The sequence below is a fragment of the Leptinotarsa decemlineata genome, unplaced genomic scaffold (assembly GCF_025532065.1).
Source record: "Leptinotarsa decemlineata unplaced genomic scaffold, Ldec_3_MD MMD2_tig00002159_RagTag_RagTag, whole genome shotgun sequence".
NCBI classification, from domain to species: Eukaryota; Metazoa; Arthropoda; class Insecta; order Coleoptera; family Chrysomelidae; genus Leptinotarsa; species Leptinotarsa decemlineata.
In genome coordinates, this window is record NW_027412574.1 from 8155500 (window position 1) to 8179699 (window position 24200).

At 36.1% G+C, this 24200-nt stretch overlaps 1 protein-coding gene across 1 annotated transcript in view; it reads left to right on the forward strand.

Moving 5' to 3' along the window:
* The window catches only part of LOC111505077 (toll like receptor), a 71383-nt gene that overhangs the window by 29149 nt on the left and 18034 nt on the right, over nt 1–24200 (forward strand). Inside the window, exons 3-5 of the mRNA XM_074176991.1 lie at nt 1516–2121; nt 5867–6022; nt 6348–7215. Coding sequence (XP_074033092.1) covers nt 1516–2121; nt 5867–6022; nt 6348–7215 — 1630 coding nt within the window. The remainder of the gene's footprint in view (nt 1–1515; nt 2122–5866; nt 6023–6347; nt 7216–24200) is intronic.

Below are 24200 nucleotides of genomic sequence, written 5' to 3' on the forward strand. Positions count from 1 at the left end.
ATCTAGTATAAAGTTCCATAATGGTGGAGACAAAACTCCTTCCTGAGGACAGCTCCCTGAAACTTGTTTCTTCCATAACGGTCATGTTTACCAATCTTCCTCTGAGCAAGCAGGTTTATGGACTTCTAGCAGAATCTTCCAGGATTGGCTCACTCCAAGGCGTTTATTCACCCTTCGAAGCTTGATACCAAACAGTTGTTGGACTACAGTAGGGATGAACTACGATATCTAACAGGCCTTCTCTCAGGTCACTGTCATTTGAATCATTATATGCAGAGACTCGGACTGTAGGAAGACAGTCCGAGTCTCAGGACCGGAAGACAGTGTATCGCCTCTGTTTGGAAAATGATGAAACAAGCAGAGCACATACTTTGTGCCTGCCCCGCTGGGGACCGAATCAGGTTTTAAGAGTTTGACAGAGCCGTACTCTTACCAGCTGACCTGAAAAACCACTCACCATAGAAACTAATCGACTTCGTTAAGAAGCTGGGTTTATTTGGTCAAGTGTGAATAGGTGTGGACCACAATTGACCCTTGCGAGTTGCGGTGGAGGGTCGAATAGACCGACTCACTTTTGACCTAACCTATCCTAAGCATACAGTAAATCAACCTGCAGCTAGTGTCATCGATCCCTCTTCTTTTTGGCATCCGGATGATTGATTCTATGGACGTATTAAATAATGCGCCCTCAATATCTAAGAAAACAGCTAAATGTGTTTCTTTGTTGCTTAAAGCATATTCTGCTTTTTCACTGACCCAGCAGTTTTTGTTGACATACCTGACTAAGCGTATTGGTCTCAATGCAGTGGTCTGTCAGCCAGAATGATGTGTCTGTCAAATAGTTTTTCTAATGTTTCAAATGAAAATGACATGATACTTGATTGGTCTAAAAGCCTTCGCCAAATCCTGTCCGATTTTACCAAGTTTTGGTATGGTGGCCCTAATCAGCCTCTCTATGTTTTGGGTATGTATCCTCTTAGGTTTATTTCCTAAGTTTAAAATGTCTATTATTTTCCATTATAAACTGTAGTAAATGTTCACCTCTTTCATTGGTGTCGGTAAGGTAAGGTGGTGTGCATTGAAATCACAGCCACTTTTGATCTGTGCTCCTTTTGCTCTACAGGCCCCCTGCTAACTCTTCCACTTCCCCGATTGATAGCGTTTCAGAATTGTCATAATGGAGGTGAGCTAATTGGATGATGATTTTCTCAGGTCCTCCATCGATGGCCGTCATCAGTTTCAATAACGTTAAGTACCTGAATCAAAAATTACTCATCAACAGTATGTTTATTCCTTCACGGATTATTGAATGAAAGCAATATCAAACCCCCCATACCTTAGCAGGTACTGCCGAAACCCCCTTCCTACGCAGTAGGTTTGTTTTTACTGCTCTCAACATTAGCGCCGATATCGTGACCTTGAAGGTTACATGCCCAGCTTATAGTAGGCTGGTGTTGATACATTATTCTTTATATTATGTCATATCTTTCTAAAATGTGTAAAATTTTGTTGTAGGTGACTGAATTAAAAAAAGTAACATCCAATGAATTAGAGGTAGACTTGTCTAGCAATAAAATATCAACAGTGAATTTCAAGAACTCAGAACATCTTGCACCAGATACAGTTAAGGAATATGACGCAATGAATAGTATCGAGTATCCAACAACTGTTCTTCTGTCTAACAACTCATTGATATGTGATTGTCGAATCTATGATCTGGTCCAGTATCTTGAAGACACTTTCAACCCTGCAGTTAAGGCGATGGTTGATTTGAGAATTGGAGATAACAATTGTGCAGAGCCAGATTTATTTCAGCACATAAAAATAGAAGATCTTCGCCCCAAGGATATAAGCTGTAAATATCCTCTGAAATGCGAGACATCGAGTCACTGCCAGTGTTTGTATCGACCCTTTGACAAATCTGTTGTAGTAGATTGTTCATACAGAAATCTCACGGAGTGTCCCAGAATTGATGTGGATTTCAGTAGAGTGGAGATGAACTTAGTAGGAAATATGATACTTTATGGTCCAAATGCCAGTTTAGGATATGACAATGTGACTAATATATTTTTGTCAAATAATAGGATTGAGCAGATCAAATGGGTTCCTCCTGAAATCGAGGTAAAATCTTCATTAATTTTACTGGCATTGATTTTAATGACAGAAGTAACAAACATACTATATTTATAAATTTCAATTATTAAAAAAAATGGGGTATCATTATTTCTTATCCGAAAAATAACTGTTTTTTTTTGTAATGAGTAATCTCAGGCATTTTAAAGATGATAAGAGTATAACAGTGTTTGAATTTGATTTTGAATGGATAATTTGAAGAAATATGTTGCCTGTCTATGTTTTTCACAATAATAAGAAGACCTGCATTTCTAATACTGCATTCATTCAAAGGAGTAATATCTATATATCACAATAATTAGATAGTATTGTATACCAATGGATTGAGATTCCTGCCAATGACATATTCTGAAAAGCACAGTGATTCGTACACGAAAAATTTAGAACAAAAATTAATTGATAATGATTTTTCCATAAAAAAAATCAAGTCACCTTCACTTTCCTTTAAACCTACCATTTCCGACACTGATTTATTTTTGAAAACAAAACAATAAATCTCCAGGATGTACAGTGATATTAATGTCAAAATGCCCAACTCTCATTGTATTCCAAATTTGCCAACACATGTATAGTTCTTTTTTGCATTACAAAAACACTGCAAACTTCAGAATCTTGACCCCAGTGTACTATAGAATACCTCAGATGACTATGAACTAATGCAAAATATAGTTGTCCTAGTATGTTTCTACTACATTGTTTTTTAGCAGTTTTTAAGGCATATATATTTGTAGCCAGTTTAGTGCAAAAAACTCAATATGTTTGGCCTGGTTCGAGGGTACAATCAGTTAATAACCCAAGTAGTTTTAATTATTCTCGATATTCAGTTGAATTTATTGAGATCTGTACACGACACAAAGTGTGACATGAGAACTAGGAACAGTGACAAAGGACACATTTCAAACAGTCCATTGTGTACCTTTTTATGAATCACTCTGTTGAAATTATCGGGACCTCGCACGAGATAATTTCCCGCAAATTTCCACCCAAAAGTTTACTCTGCTAGATATAAATAGAGTCTAGTTTTAAATTTACTACCTGCAGATATACCAATTTTGATTCCGTAAGCTATTAAGTCCATCGATAATTTATACTCTTCAGCCACACCACTTGTCAGTTCAAGGTCAGAAATCAAAGCAGTTAATATTCAAAGAATGTAAACTTTCACAGCCGCAGATAACTGTGCCAAAGCTATTTTCCGGGTTTTTTTGGTCCAGCTTGATTTGATAACTCCAGACAAATTCATCCCCCTTTATTAATTAGTATTGATCTACTTTCAGTTATTAACGTAACGCCCATGGTCAATGAGTATTATTATGATTTTGAAAACGCTGACTTTAAATCTATCTAATATTATTTGGGTGACTATTATTAAGGCATTCTGGAATTTTGTGAACTCTCAAGCATAAGCATAATATTCTACCAAATGTGATGTATCATAATAATAATAATATCGTATTATAATAATAATAATATCGTCTTTATTGTCTTCAAATACATTTCAAGCAAATTAATCAGGTACAATTCAATTTTAATATGAAGATAAAAGGCGAAGTAAAATTTGCATGATAACAAATCATCAGTTTTCTTATGAATGGAGAAAATGTAGTATGGGGATTGAGCATGCCGATAGTGTAGTTCAGTGTACTCTGTGACAACTGTCCGAATTACGAAACTGTTAACTCTTCTCTCTTGTCCGTTTTTAATCCGTGCCTGACAATTTTAGAAATCTATGAGAGATTAAATGGTTCTTAATTTGAAGATTTGAGAGATTTGAATGATTCTAAAGGTCCTGTTTCTGATGGTATTCCTCCATCATTATTGAAGCACTAGAGCTTCAACATTTTCTCAGTCAATAAATCAATTCTCACTCAATAATGTTACAGAATTAAAACACTTGAGGTTACTTCTAGACAACTCACTTCCTAAAGATTTGCATCTCAGACTTCACCGATATCAAATGCTTGAAAACTCTGCTTTGCTCACTGGTTAGAAGTCATCTTGAGTATTTATCCTCCGTTTAGAACCCATCATATGCAAGCCACATCCATCCAGTTACATTTTCTCAACCATACTGCAGAACTAATCAGAACTTTAATTCCTTTGTACACGGACTACAAGAGCGGCAAGACGGATTTTTTACTTCTGCATCTGAGTTTCACAGGCAGCTGAATTCGGGGTGGAATATATAGTTTCTGCAAACGTATTTTTTGACAGAACAATCAATTCAATTACATGTTTTCGATTATTGTGTGGTATTTTCAAACATTGACTAAATTTAATGTGGTTTCTATGTGTGTTTTCTTCATTTGTATTTTTGTATTGTTTTATAACGCTTTTCAGTCATTTGTTTTATTTTTTTTTCAATTGTACTGAGTGAAATGTGTTGTCAACCCATAAATAAATAAATAAAAATAACACGTCATGGGGTTCAGCAATTCTAATGAATCTATCTATACTAATATAAATGTGAAAGTTTGTGAGGATAGATGTATGTATGTATGTACGCCTAAACGACTGAACAGATTTAGATGAAACTTTACATAAATACAGCTTATACATCAGAATAACATAAAGGCTACAATTTACAAAGGTTTTGTGTAATTTTGGTTATAATATAACGATAAGTACAAAGAAAGTCGGAAAAAATCTTGCTCCCTGAGAGTTATCTTGACGTGTGCTGCCTATACCGTTCGAGTTACGTGTATGGTAAGATTGTTTATCAAAAATAGTTCTAAATAAAAGTCCGCGATAGCATATATCTACCTCTTGAGTGATAGCCACTATATCTAACATACTGAGCCATAAATAAATACAATTGAATTGGATACTTTTTTGCAATGCACATTTTAGAATATGTGTCAAATTCTTATAAAAATTGTCGTTTCAAGTATTTAATACAGGTAAACTTTGTCTTTTACACTAAGTAATTTGGACGAATCGTTTAAAAGTTAGTTATCACGATAAGATTAACTTGATGCAACCCAGTAAGCCATTGCGTGTCGCGTCTACTGTAAGACAACGGGAGACGATGCGCGGGGGTAGAGGGGTGGTCTAGGCAATGAAACACCATCGCCGAGAACGCGACCCGAACGCGGGCAGACGCGTGAGGGCAGACGTCGTAGATGGTTGTGTTAGTTTTGCGAATTTCTTTATAGATAACATAATTCGATTCTCGAAGATATTCATTACTTGGTGCAGTTGGCATATTTTTTCAGTAACTGTATTTTTAAAGTAAAAACATAAATTGATAGCTGTTGCCCGCGCTTATATTAACGTACAGCTGAAGCTACTGAACCTAGAATCTTGAAATATGCAGGTAGGTTCTTTGTATAGCGTAAATAAGCATCAAGAAAGGGAATTGAGAATTTCCATCCCCAAGAGGGAAATAGAGGGGTTCAAAGATTGTATTGAATTTCGTCAATTTTGAAGTTGGAAACCAGAATTTTTGAGTTAATAAAAAAATATTCTATTTGTTTGAAATGTCACGAAACTTAATGTGACCAACCAAATTTTACGCAGGCGAAGCCGCGGGCAACAACTAGTAAAACATAAACATAAGGCTGCATACAAAAATGTTTATGTTCACTCCTTGAACAGAAATCTTTAATTCTTTTGGTACCTGATTTTTTCCTTTATAAAGATAAATAAATATGAAAGTGTAACTTTAAAAAAATATTAACAAAATTGTAGAAATAATCTTCATATTCATATTATTTAAATGGCTGTTTTTTAGGTTCTCAAATTGGATGGTAATCATCTGACACATTTAAATACTGATGTTTTGAAAATGATGAACTCATCTTCAATTTTAACATTATCCAACAATCCGTGGACTTGTGATTGTTCTGCATTCGAATTTCAGAATTTTATTAGGGGTAAATTCGGCAAGGTAAGAAATTCAAAATACGTATTGATAAAATGATAACAACGGAAATCATATTTTTATTATGGAATTTGATGGGCTGGTTCATTGAATTTGTTACATTTTGTTCTGTTCATCAACTTTCACAGGTGCAGAACAAAAACACTGTCTCTCGACGCTCGTTTCGTTAACTAAGTTAGCACCATAAGAAGATAATAGTAACTTTGTTAGCGAAACACATGTCGAGAGACAGTGGTTCCAAATTCTATAAAATTTTTATTAGTGTTATATTGGTGAATTAGTATAGTTTATTGTTTATACTCTTTTTATTCTAATACAGAAAATATTTCAGGAAAGCAGGAGTATTATATGCAAGGAAGACGGCAAACCACTAATTGAAAAAATTCAGCTCTGTGAACCCATTGCCACACTTATTATGAAAATTGTAATTCCAATCGCAGTCATTCTTGTTCTGACGGCTATAGTATTTGCTCTATACTTTCAATACGAACAAGAAGTTAAAATCTGGCTTTATGAGAAGAAGTTATTTCTTTGGCTTATTACTGAGGAGGAACTTGACAAAGATAAAATTTGGGATGTTTTCATCAGTTACGCTCATCAAGATGAAGATTTTGTTGTACAAAATTTACTGTCTGTATTAGAGGAAGGTCCGAATCCATTTAAAACTTGTATTCACATTAGGGACTGGGGACCATGTAAAACAATCACAGATCACATTTCATATTCCGTAAACAATTCTAGAAGAACTCTGGTGGTTCTCTCAAACAACTTCTTGGAGAGTGTTTGGGGGAAAATGGAGTTCAGAGCGGCTCATACTAAGGCAATCGAAGAAGGAAGAGCTAGAGTAATTGTCATTAAATATGGTGAATTAGATGAAGATAAGGTTGATGACGAATTGAAGATGTACCTGAAAACTAATACCTATGTGGAGTGGGGAAAGCCTTGGTTCTGGAGGAAACTCCGATATGCTCTTCCACATTCCCACATCGAAAATATTCACAGAAATCAAAGACACACCAACATGATGTTGAAAATTGATGACAAATTCGAGCTTACAACGCCTCCACCAATTCATCCTGACAGTACCCCTCCAGTTGTATCTTTAGACCCTTCTTTGCTCAAAAGTAACCCACTTAATTTTCAGCATTCGAACAATTCAGAAACACCCCCTGCTGAGATGCCACTAGTCAAGACTCAATAATTGAGAATAACTTTTATGGTATGAATGAACAGTTGATCTCCTCTGGAGCATATAGCTTCAACAAGTGAAACTTTATTTCGAACTTTGAATTTCAATGGTAGATTAAGAATCAAATATCACAATGGTGCTTTACGGTTTTAGGTATGTTAATCTGTGTATAGTGTTGTTGTTTATGTATAAGTGGATTGAATGGTGTCAAATCAACTTTGGAAATTGAAATGAAAAACCTCAAAAATTATGAAAGTTAGATATAACTATCTATTATTTCTTTCAATAGCCTCAGTTGAACTTAGAAATATAGAATTATTTATCCTGACGGTCAAATAATTTCAAGTTGTATCAGAGGATACGTTTCTTTGGTTTCGTTTTTTTTTTATCAAAAAATCTGGACAATTAATGAGTAAACCAACTGACTTGAAATAAGGCATGTAGGCTTTAGGGCAAACACAGTCAAAGAACACAAAGTCACAAAATTACCAGGTTATCGAAAACAGTTATAGTAAGCGCCAAACGTGATGGCGAGCGACCGCGCAGGTATAGACTCTCCCAACTAAATTACTATTGGATTACGAAAAGCCCCTAGGGTAGCAAATGAAACATGACTTCTTTGTAATTTATTTTCATATTATATTTAGTATTATAGGTAGTAGTACAGTTCGTTAAAATGCTATATAATGATACACTTATCCAAACAGAAACTTTTGTTTGGCGATAACGTTTTTTCAGAAACAACACAAATATTCGGAAAATGTCAAGCAAGTAGCTTCATCGGAACAGAACCGGTCATTGGCATCACTTCAGGTTTTGCCAGACAAACATTGAACACCTGGATGACAAGAAGATTTAAAGACTTCTGGCAAAATCTTCCAGAATTGGCTCACTCCAAGGCGTTCATTCACCCTTAGAAGCTGTAAACCAATCAGTTGTTGGACTACAGTACTGTAGGGATGAACTACGATGTCTAACAGGCCTTCTCACAGCTCACTGTCGTCTGAATCATCATATGCAGGACTCGGACTGTCGGAAGACAGTGTGTGTCGCCTCTGTTTGGAAAATGATGAAACAGTAGAGCATATACTTTGTGTGTGCTCCGCTGCGGTCCGAATCAAGTTTTCAGAGTTTGGTAGAACCGCACTCTTGCCATCTGACCTGAAAGATCACTCACTATATAAACTAATCGGCTTCATTAAGAATCTGGGTTCATTTGGTCGAGTTTGAATAGGTGTGAGCCACAATAAATCCTTGCGGGTTGCGGTGGTGGGTTTAGTAAACCTACTCACTTTTGACCTAACCTAACCCTAATACTTAAAAGTGGCCAGCTATACTATGTCAAGTTGGCACTCCAATTTTCAATTTTGTTTACATTTGGGAATAAACTGATATTGAGTGAAACATTTTTTTTGCATTATAGTCCATAAATTAAAGATTTGAACAAAATACTAGCGACAGATTTGGATTCTTACACCATCTATCAACTATCTATCTACATGTGTAAAAAGTTGAGTCAATCTCATTTTTCTTGTTCGAGAGTTTTCGATAAAACAAAAGCAAATCAGTGAAAACATCAGTTTTTTTATGCATCTTGGGTAGTGTATCAGAATTTTTTATCCTTATCTATAAGTACCTATTTGAATATAAAATCACTGTAAACTCGTAAAAAGTATATGACCAATCACAAATATGGTTTATTTATGTGGTGAAACGGTAGCCGGTTGCGTTGGCATGAGTGGTTTGTTCTACTCATCCAATCGACTGCTATGTGAAACGGTGGTTCAAGCCCTCTGGCCGGACGATTGATTTTCACTGCTTAGCGTCCCGCCCTTATTAAAAATCGCACGTTAGAAGGTAAGGCCCCGTTAATCCACAGCTCGCAGAAATTTCTACTACTGATGGTTGCCTTTGTAGGGGACGACAGCTGGTTGAAACAGATATAGTTTTTCTTCACATCAGACTAGGATTAGAGAGATTATTTGGCTTCATCTGTCTGTGTCAAAATGCGAGCCCGGAAATAAAATCGCCAAGTCTTTCCAATTTTTATTTTCAGTAAGCAAGTCGGAGATACTGTTGGTAGGAAATTTTCAAAAATTCAACTATACCGCTCTCCTAACCTAAAGAGCACTTTCTCAGTGGTTCAGGAACTTTAATTTCAGATTAAATACCAATAAAAGTACTTCATTTTCGAAGTACTGTTGTGTCTGTTTTTCTGTTAATCAGCTATCACCTCCCTACGAACAACAACTCTCAAAAGTCCAAACTTGTGCGAGCTAAGGACTAACCTTTTAACGTGTGATTTCTATTTCCTTTCCATACGAAGAAAAATTTGGAGACTGCTGGAATTCTAAAATCATGCTTTGCCAGTGTGAATTATTAGTGATAAATAAAGTGGAAAAAGCTACTTTTTCTCACTTACCGCATGTACATCATAACTTTTAATCCAATCATTGTAGGATATGAAGAATGAAATATTCTTCAACCCAGATCTAATAGTCACAGAAAACAAAGAGTGAAATTTTTGTTTAGAAACCCGTAAACATTTGTTGATGTTTGAAAATTTATTTTGTTAGTATTTTCAGTTTTGAGCTCAATTTATGAAACTAGACTGTTACTTTTAGCTTATTTTTCAAACGTGGCTGTGATTAGAAATCATTAGAGGTCCAAATCTAATATTCAACTTCTAAAATATCTCCATGAATATGACAGAATAATTTAAAACTTTCTACAACTTGAAAATAAATGAAAAGGTCATAATGTGTGAATAGGTAGTGCTGAGTCTATTTTAAAAGTTGCTGTGTTGAAGAAAACAACTGAGTATTAGTAAATAACCTTTTTTGAGGGAACTTCGACAACTTTTCAATATATGCTTGACTCACGTTCAGCAGTGACCCTTTCCTTAATTTATCAACTACTTAAATACATTAAGAAACGTCCATTTAAAAAAGATGACAGTGAAACGACTCATAAACAGAAAGAAAATAAACCGCAAAGGTACATATTTCTTATAGAAACTTGATTTCTTTGATATTATGTAAGGTTAAACCAGTTAAAAAAGTTTATATTAAGTGCGATGATTTCTATCTAAAGTTGAAATGAAAAAGTGTTCTTCAAAATATTCCTTTTAAGTGATTTGTTTGAATATCTTTGAATCACATGAAAGTAATCTTTATTTGAACACTTATATATTGAAATCGCCAGATTTTCAATTATCTAATACTTGGATTCATTTCAAATGACAATTTTATATAATTTTACTTTTAGACATGTTTTGAACAATTGTATAGATAGGTTGCCATTAACATATTGCAGTAGAGTAGTTTTGAGTATCCAGTCCAAAAATACAATTTATGCTGATGATTGAATCTTGTAATTCTAAAATCTGTTGAATGTGCCTTAGAAATATTAATTAGCCTTTGATGTAAATATAGTTATACTTTATTTTTATACTGACTTATTTTTATATGATTATGTACTTCATTGATAATTATGAGCCCTCTTCCTCATTACTGTTGATGTTAACTATGAAATGTATATATTATATTGTTGATTTTCTAAAATGTTTAATACTCTTGTAGAATATTAATGAGAGAAAGAACAAAGAAGTACTTATCAGACAGAAAGACAATGAAATATTTCAAATAAAATGATTCGAATTTTATATTTCCTTATTTTCATCAAATGAGAATATATTGTTATATTTACATATTTTAAAAATTCGTTAAGCTAGTACTGATACTAAAGTGTCACTTATTAGGTAGCTGTACAAATTTTATACCCCTTTAGAATAAAATATTTTTTCCAAAATTTGCTTTCACTCCCATTGAGAAACCTTGAAAAATGTATGCTATTCAAAATAATTTTGAATTCACCTAGTATGTCAATGACTCTAGTTTGATAGAAAAACTTTCAGCGCAGGGCTTCAAAAGGTTGTAACTCTACCTAAAATCCTTGGTACACTTTTGTTTCCAGCTGTGACCTTAGCCGCGTTTCCCAAACTTCTCTGCCTTGGGACCCACCTTCATTGTGGAATTTTTTTCGTAACCCACATATTGAATAATATTCAGTATGATTATTATTACTTGTAGAGTCCAGAAGAAAAAACTACCCGGTCAACTCCGGTTCTCTCAGTTCAATGGAAATTGTCAAATGAATATCTACTGTTCGTACAGCGATTACTGCAAACAACAATACGATTTATCGGCAAAAACTTTTTTACTTTTTATTGACGTTAGTACATTCGCAAAAATTGACAACTCTTCTGACAGACATAGTATTTTCAATATAAAAAAGTATTATACAGAGTTGTTTGTGTCAAAACTCAAAATAGATTTCTCAACATTTTCAGAACATTACTAATAATATTTTCATTATAATTATCGTGAATATTCACTATTGAGGAATACACCTCTAAAAAAATAGTTAGGATGAAATAATTGAAGATAAAATACAGTACGAAAAAGACTTTTAATTCGGACTGTTGAAACTAAACAAATACAAAAATGAAAAATTGAGACTTATGTAATGTGACTTGTGGAGCTGGAGTTTACGATTTACAAGAGATTCTATATCTGGGTTGAAAGTTGACAGTTTTAAACGCAGGTCACTTTCCACACAAAGCCTACTTCTATATTTATTTTTTAAATTCTCCAAAGTGGAGAATGCCCTCTCACACAAATATGTGGGTGAAAACGCCATCAGCTGTTTTGATGCTATGTTAGAAAGAACTGGAAACTCTCCCCTAGCCTTTATCCAAAATGGAAAAAACAATTCAAAAGTATCAAGTGTTTTTAATCTGTTTCCGTGACCCATAGTTTGGGAACCACTGACTTAGAAGGTCATTTACTATTTTCGATCATTTTTGGGACTTCAAATAAAAAACTCTGCTATGATTCTTGTTCACTTAACATTAATAAAAAAAGGAGTCTGGTAATATATGTTTTTTCTCAACTAAAAATTAAAAAAAATATATTTCGAAGGTAATTCATGAACTAGTTGTAAGTAGTAATTCTTAAATAATGAGACGTAAAAAGTTGGATCATCCATTTATTAAAGATATGGTTCGAAACTAACAAAAATCTTGATTATCAATACATAGTATTGTTCACTCCTCGTTCCTTACTAGTTTAGTTTTTTCTTCCCTTTTAGGTTAAGCATTTAATTATTATATATTATGTTACTTATTCTCAAAAACCATTACTCGGTCATTCAACAGAAATATTTGAGATTCTCTATCAAATTATTTGTCCCTCACTTTTTGCTCCCGCTGTATCATAATTTCTGGCTAGCCGCCAGATGGTATGTCAGTTCTCACCGAGAAGCTCGCGTTGGCTATAGCAACTCCAGTCGCAATCTCGGAAAACCCGAGAAACGTGACCCGGAAAAGTGAATTCCCTTTCGATAAGGCCATACCCAGAATACAGTCCATTTTGCATTACGTGTGAAAGAGCGGTGGAAACCACCGAAGCCAGAGAAGTCCAGGATTCCAGGTGAGCTGACTTTACGTTCTTCGGCTGGCGGAACCCTAACTCTCTCAAACATCAACATTTTTTGGTCATTTCGAACCGGATCATTTGTTGGATCCTTCTAACTTGAATATATACTGTTGAATGACTCAAATATACGCAATTGATAAGATTACATTTCAGTGAACATTCTTTTTTGTCCAGGTCACAGTGTTTGTCGGTGTTTTTGTTTTACTCCTCTTTTTATATCTTGTTCTATCGATCCACGATAGTTTAACTCATTTTTATTTACTGCTGGGATATAGTTTTCATTACAAAAATTCTATATTATTCAGAATATTTCTCAATTCTCCTCAGTAAGTGAATTATTCATTATTTCGTCAAGAAATACGAGATATTCATTATACCGTACACCGCAAAAAATCTCTTTAATTTTTTATCACATTGAAGTATTGTTGTTTTCATACACTTTTAACACAAAATTAGGAGACATTCACGTATTTGAAATTTTGTATTTTTCCCTTGTTTTAGTTAACAAAACAATTTTTTCGACAATATATTCTCTGAAATGCTCAGATCTATTCATTTTTCACCATGAGTAGTGCTGTAACTACGAAGTTGAAACAAATTCGTGCATTTCGAGATGCCGCAATTTATAGAATATGTGTTCTTTATGAGTTAGAGAATTTGCCAAAAACCGATGAACTTCAGCATTCATATTTTAGAGTTCGATACTTGGAAGGCAATGATATTTTCGAGGAATTCAATCGACATCATAATGAATTGATAAAAATTATCTCTACTCAAGAGGATAACGATCTAGAAACTGAAAAGTTGCTTAGACAAGAAGTTGATAAAAAGTTTTATTTAACCAAATCGATTCATTATGAGTTGTTTAAAAAACTTCTCCACAACCAATAGCAAGTTCAAGTAACGACAACACGCGACTTCCAAAGTTGAATATACCTACATTCAACGGTGACCTAAAAAACTGGTCAACATTCATCGGTTTATTCAATTCTTCAATTCATGGTAGGATAAATATGAGCAATATCGAGAAGTTTCAATACTTAATATCCTCTTTATCTGGAGAACCATTAACGCTATTGAAAAATCTCCCAATCACAGATAATAATTACTCTATCGCTTATGCAAACCTTCAGAAACGCTACCAAAATGATAGACTTCTAGCTACCCACTATTGGGACGAGGTAAATAACGCTCCCAAACTCACTTCAGAATCTTCAAAACACCTCAGACAGTTATTAGATATATTTTCCGATAACATACAGGCACTGGAAAATCTATCGTTCAAAGTTAAAGAGTGGGATTTCGTTCTTATGAACCTTCTTATCAAAAAGTTGGATCCCGAAACTTTGAAACGTTTCGAACTTCATTTTGGTTCTTCAGGTATACCTAAATATGATGAGTTATTTAGTTATCTAGAAAAACAATGTACCGCTTTCGATTCTGTTCCTCTTTCTAAGGCTAATAAAAGTGGCTACAATACATCATCAAACCAACATAAGTCGTCTGTCTCCAAGAGAGCTGCCCTTCTAGCAAAATCTGATGCTAATCAAAATAAATGTTCTTTCTGTCAATCAGATCATAGTATTTATAAGTGTCCAGCTTTCCTAGCAAAATCTCCTCAAGAAAAATTCAAAATAGTTAAAAAGCGTAAATGGTGTACAAACTGTCTGGGATCTCATATATCAAAAAATTGTAGTTCATCATCCTGCTGCAGGGTATGCCAGAATAGACATCATACTTATCTGCATTTCCGTAGCGATTCGAGTTCCACCTCCTCGATAACCGCCAACAATCTCTCCAATTCCGCAGTAACCTCCAATGCTCAGAGTTCCTCTGATATGCTAGAGACACCTCTTACTCATGTATCTACTATCACATCTGCCTATTCTAGTGCAAATGACGCATCTGTCACAGTTTCATTATCCACAGCCCGAATACACGTGAGAGATATTCGAGGTCGTTTTCAGCCAATTAGAGTTCATCTGGATAGTGCGAGTCAAGCCAATTTCATCACTGAAAAATGTGCCCATAAGCTCGGGTTACCTCGAACTAAATCTGTCCTTTGCATCAGTGGTATAGGACATACTTCCTCCAATGCATCTTCAATGATTACTTGTCATTTGAAACCTCAAAATAAACCTGAACCTCTTTTCACAGTAGATGTCGCTGTGCTCCCAAATATTTGTGCAAACATGCCGAGTGTCACTGTAAATAGTGATGAGTGGTCCCATCGATATGCTTCTTGGTGCAGATATATTTCCATATCTCCTACAAGGACGTGAACAATTTGGTCCAAACCCCAATACTCCTGTTGCTCTTGATACTTCCTTTGGATGGATCATTATGGGAAAAGTCTCTTCCCCTACTTCAAAATCTGTCACCTCACATCTGTTGTTATGTGATACCCCGCTTGATCACACTATGAAACGCTTTTGGGAGTTAGAAGAGGTCTCTAGGATGAATACTCGTTCTCCTGATGATTTATTGTGTGACAAGCTCTTCAAAGAAACACATTTCCGCCTTCCCTCCGGAAGATTTGTTGTCTCTCTTCCTTTTCGTGAAGGAGAACCTTTTTTGGGGATACTCGATCTATTGCCCTCAAACGCTTTTACACACTCGAAAATCGTTTGAAGAAATATCTTCCTCTTTATCAACAATACGCCGATTTCATGAGAGAATATCTTTTATGTAACCACATGGAAATTGTTGACATACCCTCCTCTTTTGACAATATGTATTACATTCCACATTTAGCTGTATCTAATCCCAATAGTACTACCACAAAAGTTCGCGTCGTTTTCGATGCTTCGTGTGAATCACCCCAAGGTTTCTATCTTAATCACACTATGCTCACAGGGGAGAAGCTTCAGAGAGATCTCATCAGTATTCTCCTCAACTTTCGACTCCACAAATATGTGTTCACCTCAGACGTGAAAATGATGTACAGATAAATTTTAATTAAGGAATCTCACCGCGATTACCAAAGGATACTGTGGAGATTTTCCCCTCAGGATGCAGTGCAAGATTTCAGGCTTTCAATTGCAACATATGGATAATCTTCGAGTCCATATCTTGCAATCAAGTGCTTGTTACAGCTAGCTGAAGATGAATCTGGTTTTCCAGATGCGTCTCGTGTTATTCGCAATGATGTTTATCTTGATGATATCGTCACAGGAAGTAACACATTGGAGGGTGCAATAAAACTTCAATCTGATCTGATTACTCTCCTTGAGAAAGGTGGCTTCTCTTTGAGGAAATGGTCTTCAAATCACTCTGCTCTCCTTGCAAATTTTCCGCTTGATGACTGTCAGCAAGATGTATTTCCTTTTGATACACAAGATTTCGTTGTTAAAATCTTTGGTCTGAAATGGTTGCCCTCTCAAGATAATTTCTCGTATTCCATATCAGCTACAAACAATGCATGCACAAAAAAAGGTATGCTCTCTGAAATTGCTAGAATAATTGATCCGATTGGATTTCTTTCTCCTATAACATTTACTGCAAAGCATCTCATTCAACATCTATGGTGTCTCGGTTTGGATTGGGACCAATCTCCTCCTCCAGACATTATTGACAAATGGATTCGGTATAAATCCGAGTTAGCCTTACTATCTGATATCAAAATTCCTAGACTGATATCCTCCTCAGACTATTCATCATGCGAAATCCATGGTTTCGCGGATAGTTCTGAGAAAGGAATGGCAGCTGTAGTATATCTGCGGTTTAGAATATCTCGCAATACATTTAACACTACTCTGATTTCAAGTAAATCCATAGTTACACCTTTAAAGAAAATTACTCTTTCAAAACTTGAACTGTGCGCAGCATCACTTCTCGCAAACTTGATGCAGTTTGTTATGCAATCTTACTCACAATTAATTTTCTCAAAGGTATATGCCTGGTCATACTTTATGATCACATTGGCTTGGATCAAGTCTCCTCCTTATCGATGGAAGACATTCGTAAGCAATAGGGTAAGTCCCATTCAAGAGAAAGTTCCCCCTAACTGCTGGTGTTATATAAACTCGAAGGATAACCCAGCTGATTGCGCTTCTAGAGGTTTACTTTCCTCGCAGTTGTTAAATTTTCCTCTTTGGTTTCATGGTTCCCCCTAACTGCTGGTGTTATATAAACTCGAAGGATAACCCAGCTGATTGCGCTTCTAGAGGTTTATTTCCCTCGCAGTTGTTAAATTTTCCTCTTTGGTTTCATGGTCCCTCATGGCTCAGAGAGAAAGAAGATGAATGGCCCACTAAAAGTCTCGTCTGTCCTCCAGAAGCAATCGAAGAAGAGCGGCACCTTTCCCTCGTCACTCCCAATATCTTCGAAAGTTTGTTGACTAAATTCTCGTCTCTCGACAAAATTACGAGTATTATTGCTTGGTGTTGTCGATTTATCAGTAACCTTCGAAATGAAACAAAATCGTATTCTCCTTTAACTCAGATTCACACCCATCATGCCCTCATGATAATTGTCAAACAAGTTCAAGGTGTTTCGTTCTCGGAAGAAATTCACCGACTGCAGCATCAGAAGTCCTTATCAGAGTCTTCTCGTAAACTGAACCCATTCCTCGATGATGATGGGGTGCTTCGAGTAGGAGGGAGACTACATTTCTCAGGTCTCGTATTTGAGCATAAACATCCAGCAATCCTTCCCAATTCACATCGCTTGACAGATTTAATCATCGAAAGTGTTCACAAAAAACACTTGCATCCGGGCTTGCGCACTCTTCAATACCTTTTATGCCAAAATTTTTGGAGACTCTCTTCTCGACGTGCAATTCATCGAATTCTCAGTAAATGCATCACTTGTTTTAAATCTAAGCCAACTTCCATCGCGCCTCCTATGGGAACTCTACCAACATATCGAGTATCTCAGCTGAAACCGTTTCAGTGTGTAGGGGTTGACTATGGAGGTCCCTTCGAAATTACTATGTCAAAGGGTCGTGGGATGAAAACACAAAAGGCCTATATTTTTTTTTTGTTTGTTTCTCAACAAAAGCTCTGCACATTGAGCTGGCAAGTGATCTTTCCTCTGATTCGTTCATAGCTGCACTCAGACGATTCATTAGTCGACGAGGTCGTTGTACACATTTATATAGCGATAACGGTACCAACTTTGTTGGTGCTTACCGCATCCTCAACAACCTTATGAGAGATGCTGTTGTTCAGGAGAAACTCGAATGGTCATTCAGCGCCCCAAGTTCTCCACATTTTAATGGTCTCATGGAGGCAGGTATCAAATCGGTAAAAACTCACCTCATGAGAACACTCGAATATCAAACCCTCACTTATGAGCAATTTTATACCTTATTGGTGCAAATCGAAGCACTGCTTGATTCTAGACCCCTTTACGCCATGAATAATGATCCAAACGACTTGAGAGTTTTGACACCAGATCGTTTTCTAACCCTCGAACCAATGACCGTCCTCCCCGATCCTGATTTGACTAATTTTAACATCAATCGCCTCGACCGCTGGCAACTGCTGCAAAGAGTTCATCAATATCTGGTGGCATAATGAGTATCTGCATACTCTGCAGCAGAGACATAAATGGATATCTCCTTCGAGAACCCCTCACGTGGGCGATCTGGTCCTTATAAAAGATGAGCAGACTCCCCCCCCCCCCCTACAGTGGCGTTTGGGGAGAATTGAAAAATTACATCCGGGTTCGGACGGAATAACAAGAGTCGTAACTTTACGCACCGCACATGGGGTTATGCAAAGACCTTGCGTAAAACTTTGTCCTTTACCCTCCAATGATCATACCTAAAATACTGCGTATTTGGGCGGGGAGAATGTTCACTCCTCGTTCCTTCCTAGTTCCTTCCTAGTTCCTTCTCTTTTGGGTTAAGCACTTAATTATTATATATTATGTTACTTATTCTCAAAAACCATTACTCGGTCATTCAACAGAAATATTTGAGATTCTCTATCAAATTATTTATCCCTCACTTTTTGCTCCCGCTGTATCATAATTTCTGGCCAGCCGCCAGATGGGTATGTCAGTTCTCACCGAGAAGCTCGCGCTGGCTATAGCAACTCCAAGTCGTACCGCAATCTTGAAAAACCCGAGAAACGTGACCCGGAAAAGTGCATTCCTTTTCGATAAGTCCATACCCAGAATACAGTCCATTTTGCATTACGTGTGAAAGAGCGGTGGAAACCACCGAAGCCAGAGAAGTCCAGGATTCCAGGTGAGTTGACTTTACTTTCTTCGGCTGGCGGAACCCTAACTCTCTCAAACATCTACAAGTATAAAACAAAGTCACTTCCCGCTGTCTGTCCCTATGTATGCTTAGATCTTTAAAACTACTCAACGGATTTTGATTAGGGTTTTTTTTTAATAGATATAGTGATTCAACAGGAAGGTTTATATGTATATAAAATACGTAATAAAGTAGAAAAACACTGATATTTTTAGAGGTTTCTAATGTGATGTCGTAAATAAATACATTTTTAGAAAGGTCTACAAAAAAGTCCCCGATGGTGTATCTCTATCTCTTGGGGATAACCCACAATAATCATTTTTCATCCTTTACTTTTTACGATAAATAATGGCTTTTTTACGAAGCGATTTTAAGCAATACAGTATTGATCCTTATCCAATTGAGTACCTTAAATACATTGTGCATTTAATATAGACTAATATGACCCTTTACAGCATGTAATTTAAATATTTTCGAAAATATTAGATTTAATATGCAAGGACAGGGTTGCGGCGGTACCGGCTAGGGCGCGTGCCTGTAAACAGCGCGTCGAAGACCTCGCTTCGCCCTGTAACACTTGATAATCAATAACGATAACATGCGTTTATATGTATATTTAGTATCAACATTGCACCCGTGCGGAGTCGGGGTGGTTCGCTGTTATAAAACTAACCGTTACTGTCATATTCGTTTAAAAGTGGTGATAGGAACATGGATTCCTGTAACCGGTGAACCAAATGGATATTCTATAGTAAGGTGACCAATTTTTTCTTATAAATTATATCTACAGAATATTCTACTTCAGTATAGAAATCGACAATTTGAATGACACTTTTTTTTCATTCAGTGCCTCATAACGACTAGCCCTCTTTTTCAATAACATTCTCTTCACTGAATTTCAAAGGTACTCTTCAATAAATTGAGAAAGGTATATTTTCAGAAGAGACAAAGTTTTGGGAAAGGTTTTGGCTTTTTTTAAATCTAGCAAATTCTCCATTCATTCATAAATTACTTCGGTGGACAGCAAAAACAAATCAACCTAATCATAAATAAATCATTGTTTTTGAACCCGATAACCAAATGCGTTCTGAAAATAGCCACTAATCGTGGTTTTGCAGGTAACCACTGTCAAAACTTTTGGTTAGTATTGGTTACTTTTGGACCATACTCTAAAGTCATGCATGCATACAATCTCAAACTTTGCGTTAACATACTTGTTAAGACAAACGTGAACTATACAATTTTGCATGTCACAGTGACATAGGGAACATTGTTTAAACGCCAAAAAGTGACGAAATGTATAACTCCTCAGCTAAAATTGCAAAAAACGTACAAATCGCTGGAAATGCCATTAACAACCTTGTATCTGGGAAATACAATTCTTGGACTCGCAGTCTGCGTTTGGTGGTCTGGTTTTCGTGAGGCTGTTAGGGATAGTGTTTCCAGATCTGAAGCAGGTTGTGATGTACTTGGACCCAATTCTTCTTATCCTTTCCGACAATCCTCTAACGCGACGTAGGAAAGAGCGAGCACTGGTTGTGACGGCATATCTTTCTTGTGAGGCTTTTGCTGTCTCCTAGCTAATATCTGTTCCACCATCACTTTGGAGTAACCATCTCGGTGAAGATCTTTTTTGATGATGCCTAGTTCCTTCTCGAGACCTCACTTCGTATTGCAGAGTGCGAAAGCACGATCCACTAGAGTCTTGATTATTCTTTTGGTAGATTATTGGTGGTTGGATTCGTGATTCAGATACTGTCCCGTGGGTTTTCGGTATACAGATGTTTCCCCACTTAGTGTCGGTCCTCTTCACCAATACGTCTAAGAATGGCAATACGTTGTGGACTTTGTTGTTCGACGTTTCGGTTCCGATTTTGGAGCCATTTTCAAGAAATTGATGTGACTTGACGCCGGGATATCAATCTCCCTAGTCCCCAGGTCTTGTCGCGAGTTCTCTCTAAGGGCTCAATATGCATACCAGTTCATGTTATTTATTTTTTTATTTACAATCAGCTACATAAACCTGATGGTTATTAGCGGCGGAGTATGTCTATTACAAATTACTAGATAGTAGTTACAATTCTGTAATAAGGTTCAAAACAGTTGAAAAGCAAATCATTTTCTCACCTGATGTCGTCCTAGACCTTCTTTCAAATATTGAGGTATATTATAGTTTTTTCTTACTATTTGAAACATCGGACATTCCGTTATGATGTGTTTTACTGTAAGTGGCATTTCACAAATTTGACACTGCGGTTCCTCTCCTCGAGATATCAGGTATTCATAGGTGAGCCTGGTATGTCCTATTCTGAATCGAGTCACAATCACTTGTTCTGTTCTCGTCTCTTCTCGTCAAAGTTCCATGATCCCAAGGTCCTACCGAGTTTTGATTTCTTTGAGTTTCGACTGTGTATTTTGCCATTCTTTATTCCAGATATCCCTCAACAAACTTTTTATATATGGTTTCAAACCTGTGTAGGGAGTGAGCTTTGAAGCTTCCTGGTTCGGGTTTATTATCGCCTCACGTGCGCTTCGGTAAACTGTATCGTTGCCGTATCGTTGCCTCCTATTCCTATATGGGAAGGAACTCAAAGTAAGACAACTTGCCTAGTCAAAATTTCCAAGTTATAAAGTTCTCTTTTAATAATTTTACCGATTAGATGTCTCACATAAATTTTTTCAAATGTTTGTAGACTACCTACTGAGTGAGTCTGAGATAATTATAAGTTTGTCTGCTTGATCTGACTTTGCATAGAGAAGTGCTTGTGCTGTTTTCGGAAGTTTGAAAGTTAGCTTTATTTGATCAATTACAACTGCGGCGCGTACTCCTACATCAGTTTTTGAAGAATCTGTGTACATTTCTTTGTAGCTCTTATACCTAATGAGCAGTTGCCTGAAGTTCTGGATAATGACGTTGGTATTTGTGGCATATTTATCAAACTGGCATAGTTTTTAGTTGAATATGGGTGAAATTTCTGGATTTGCATTGAATCAAGATATCGTCCGATCCTTTCGTAGTCGGTTATATGAGGATAGAAACCGATTTGTGATTGTGTTCTTGTAAATTGGACGGTTCTCATGTGATGCAACTGCGATGACTTAATCATGGTTCCCCAATTTCGCAATATAAACTTTCAACTGGACTCGTTCTGTATGGTACCAAAATGATTCGTAGTGTAACAAATTAACGAATTAAATGTCTTAAACAAATTTATTTCTAACAATATTTCACTATCACACTTAATACTCAATTTATTTCCACTATTTGAATTCCTTGTTCAACCGCTCTATTCACTTTCTAAATTCAACTGCTCCCTCTGGACGAAAAGCCGGCCTTTTATATCGGTAAAGGTCCATCGTAGAATTCTGTAGACTGTTCGATACTCGCCTAGATTTTTCGCGGAGGTTTCAGACTGCATTCTTTCGCGGTGAGCCATGTATTTATTCAATGAAGTGGCTGACGTATGGATCAGGGGCGGCTTCAGATTCGTTACAGTAGGGCAGAATTATGTATTGCGCCCAGGGGCTTCAACGTAGTTTCCTTCCGTAATCTAGTTTTGAACGTATCAGTGATCCGTAGAGTAGAAGTAAAGTTGAGCCTTCCGCCCCCATTGTCTACCAGCTAAATGTTCCAGTGAGTTCAAACCCTTTAAGCACGATAAAGCTAGTTGTTTAATATGTTGCTTCCAACTCAGTGTTTGGTCGAATATCAATCCCAAAAATCTCATGGAGGTTGTGCATTTGGAAGCAATATGACCTTACATCTGAAGCAGGTTTGGCTATCTCTGAATAGAAAAACACAATATGTGACGTCATCGTGAAATATCTCAATTGAATCAGGAACGTCCAGATTTTCCGGTGGTGTTATATAAACCTGCCTTCTGAAACTGAGTATATGGCTATATTCGGGATTTATAACTCCAATTCTCAGAAAGGTTACTTGCGACATAATTGCAAGTCCAATTTCTTTCAGTTTGGTGATGAGAACGCCGTGTGGTATGGTGATGTTAATATTAGTCTGCGCGCTTTCATTTTTATAGAGCCATAGTCCTTGAGGAATGTGTCTACAAACTGTTTGCTGGATAAGCATATACAGATTCTGTTAGAAATTCTGGACGAGAAAAGTATGTTTCTAGGTTGAACTAATGGACCAAGCTGTAGAAGATAATCTTGCAATTTTTGCATTCTCGATAGCGCTGAAAACAATTGCTCAATCTATTGTGGGGAACTTGATGGGCAAAGATGGACTCAATGCTGAAGAGTAGGATCGACTCTCAGGGTTTTGACTTTGTCTAGATTTTCAGCAAAACTACAAGTCCTATGGAAAAAAGTTAAATGGCAAAGTTGTTCAGCTTGATCTAATATGTCTAAAATGAGGGGCTTACACTCGTTGTACGGTATGTTGGAGAACATACTCTTTACATCGAATGAAACTACATCGTCCGTACAGGACGAAACTGCAGTAACGTTAGTTACAAATAAAAGTGGTAAAAAACATAGAAAGTTTCAATAAATTGATTAATGTAGCTGTTACTTCGTGGTAGGAGATCATAATGAAAAAGAGAAATGAAAATTTCTATGTTTTTACCACTTTTAATTGTAACTAACGTTACTGCAGTTTCGTCCTATATGGACGAAACTGCGAAACATTCTCAAACTAGTTTGCTAAAATGAAAGATGATTTAATTTTTGTCAACTGATATTTTTAAAATCTTAATTGATTCAGTGTTATTTTTTCATTTTTACATTTATAAATAGATTTCATTAATTGTAATCCATTTTTATGTCTTCTTTCCTTGCATCTTTCTTATAAAAAACATTGACCAAATTTGACAAAATTTTAAGCGTCCAATAATGAATTTACGATTATTTTCTTCCTATTCCAGCAAATTCAGATGGTGTATTGCAACCGGAAAAACAATGCAGAAATGCAGCAATATTTTTGAAGGATTCATGTTTGAAACTATTAGACGTAAAAAATAGATGTTTTACATTTCCAGAACCTGGTTTGAGAAAATAAATGTCAAATTTAATTGATTTGAAAGGACCAAAAGATCAATATCTTGATCCACAACAATGACAGTTTTATTAGTATCTCTGGCAATTTCTATTGAAGTCTTAATTATGTCAGCATCAGCATCTTCTTCTAGTTGTTTACAGGAAAACCCTTGTGACCGAAATCTTTTCGTTAAAGATTTATTATTTTGTCCTTGTTTTTCTCGTTAGCTAAAAATTTTTCTTTCAAAAATGGTATTTTTGTATGGTTTTGATAATCAAACTCTGGAATAT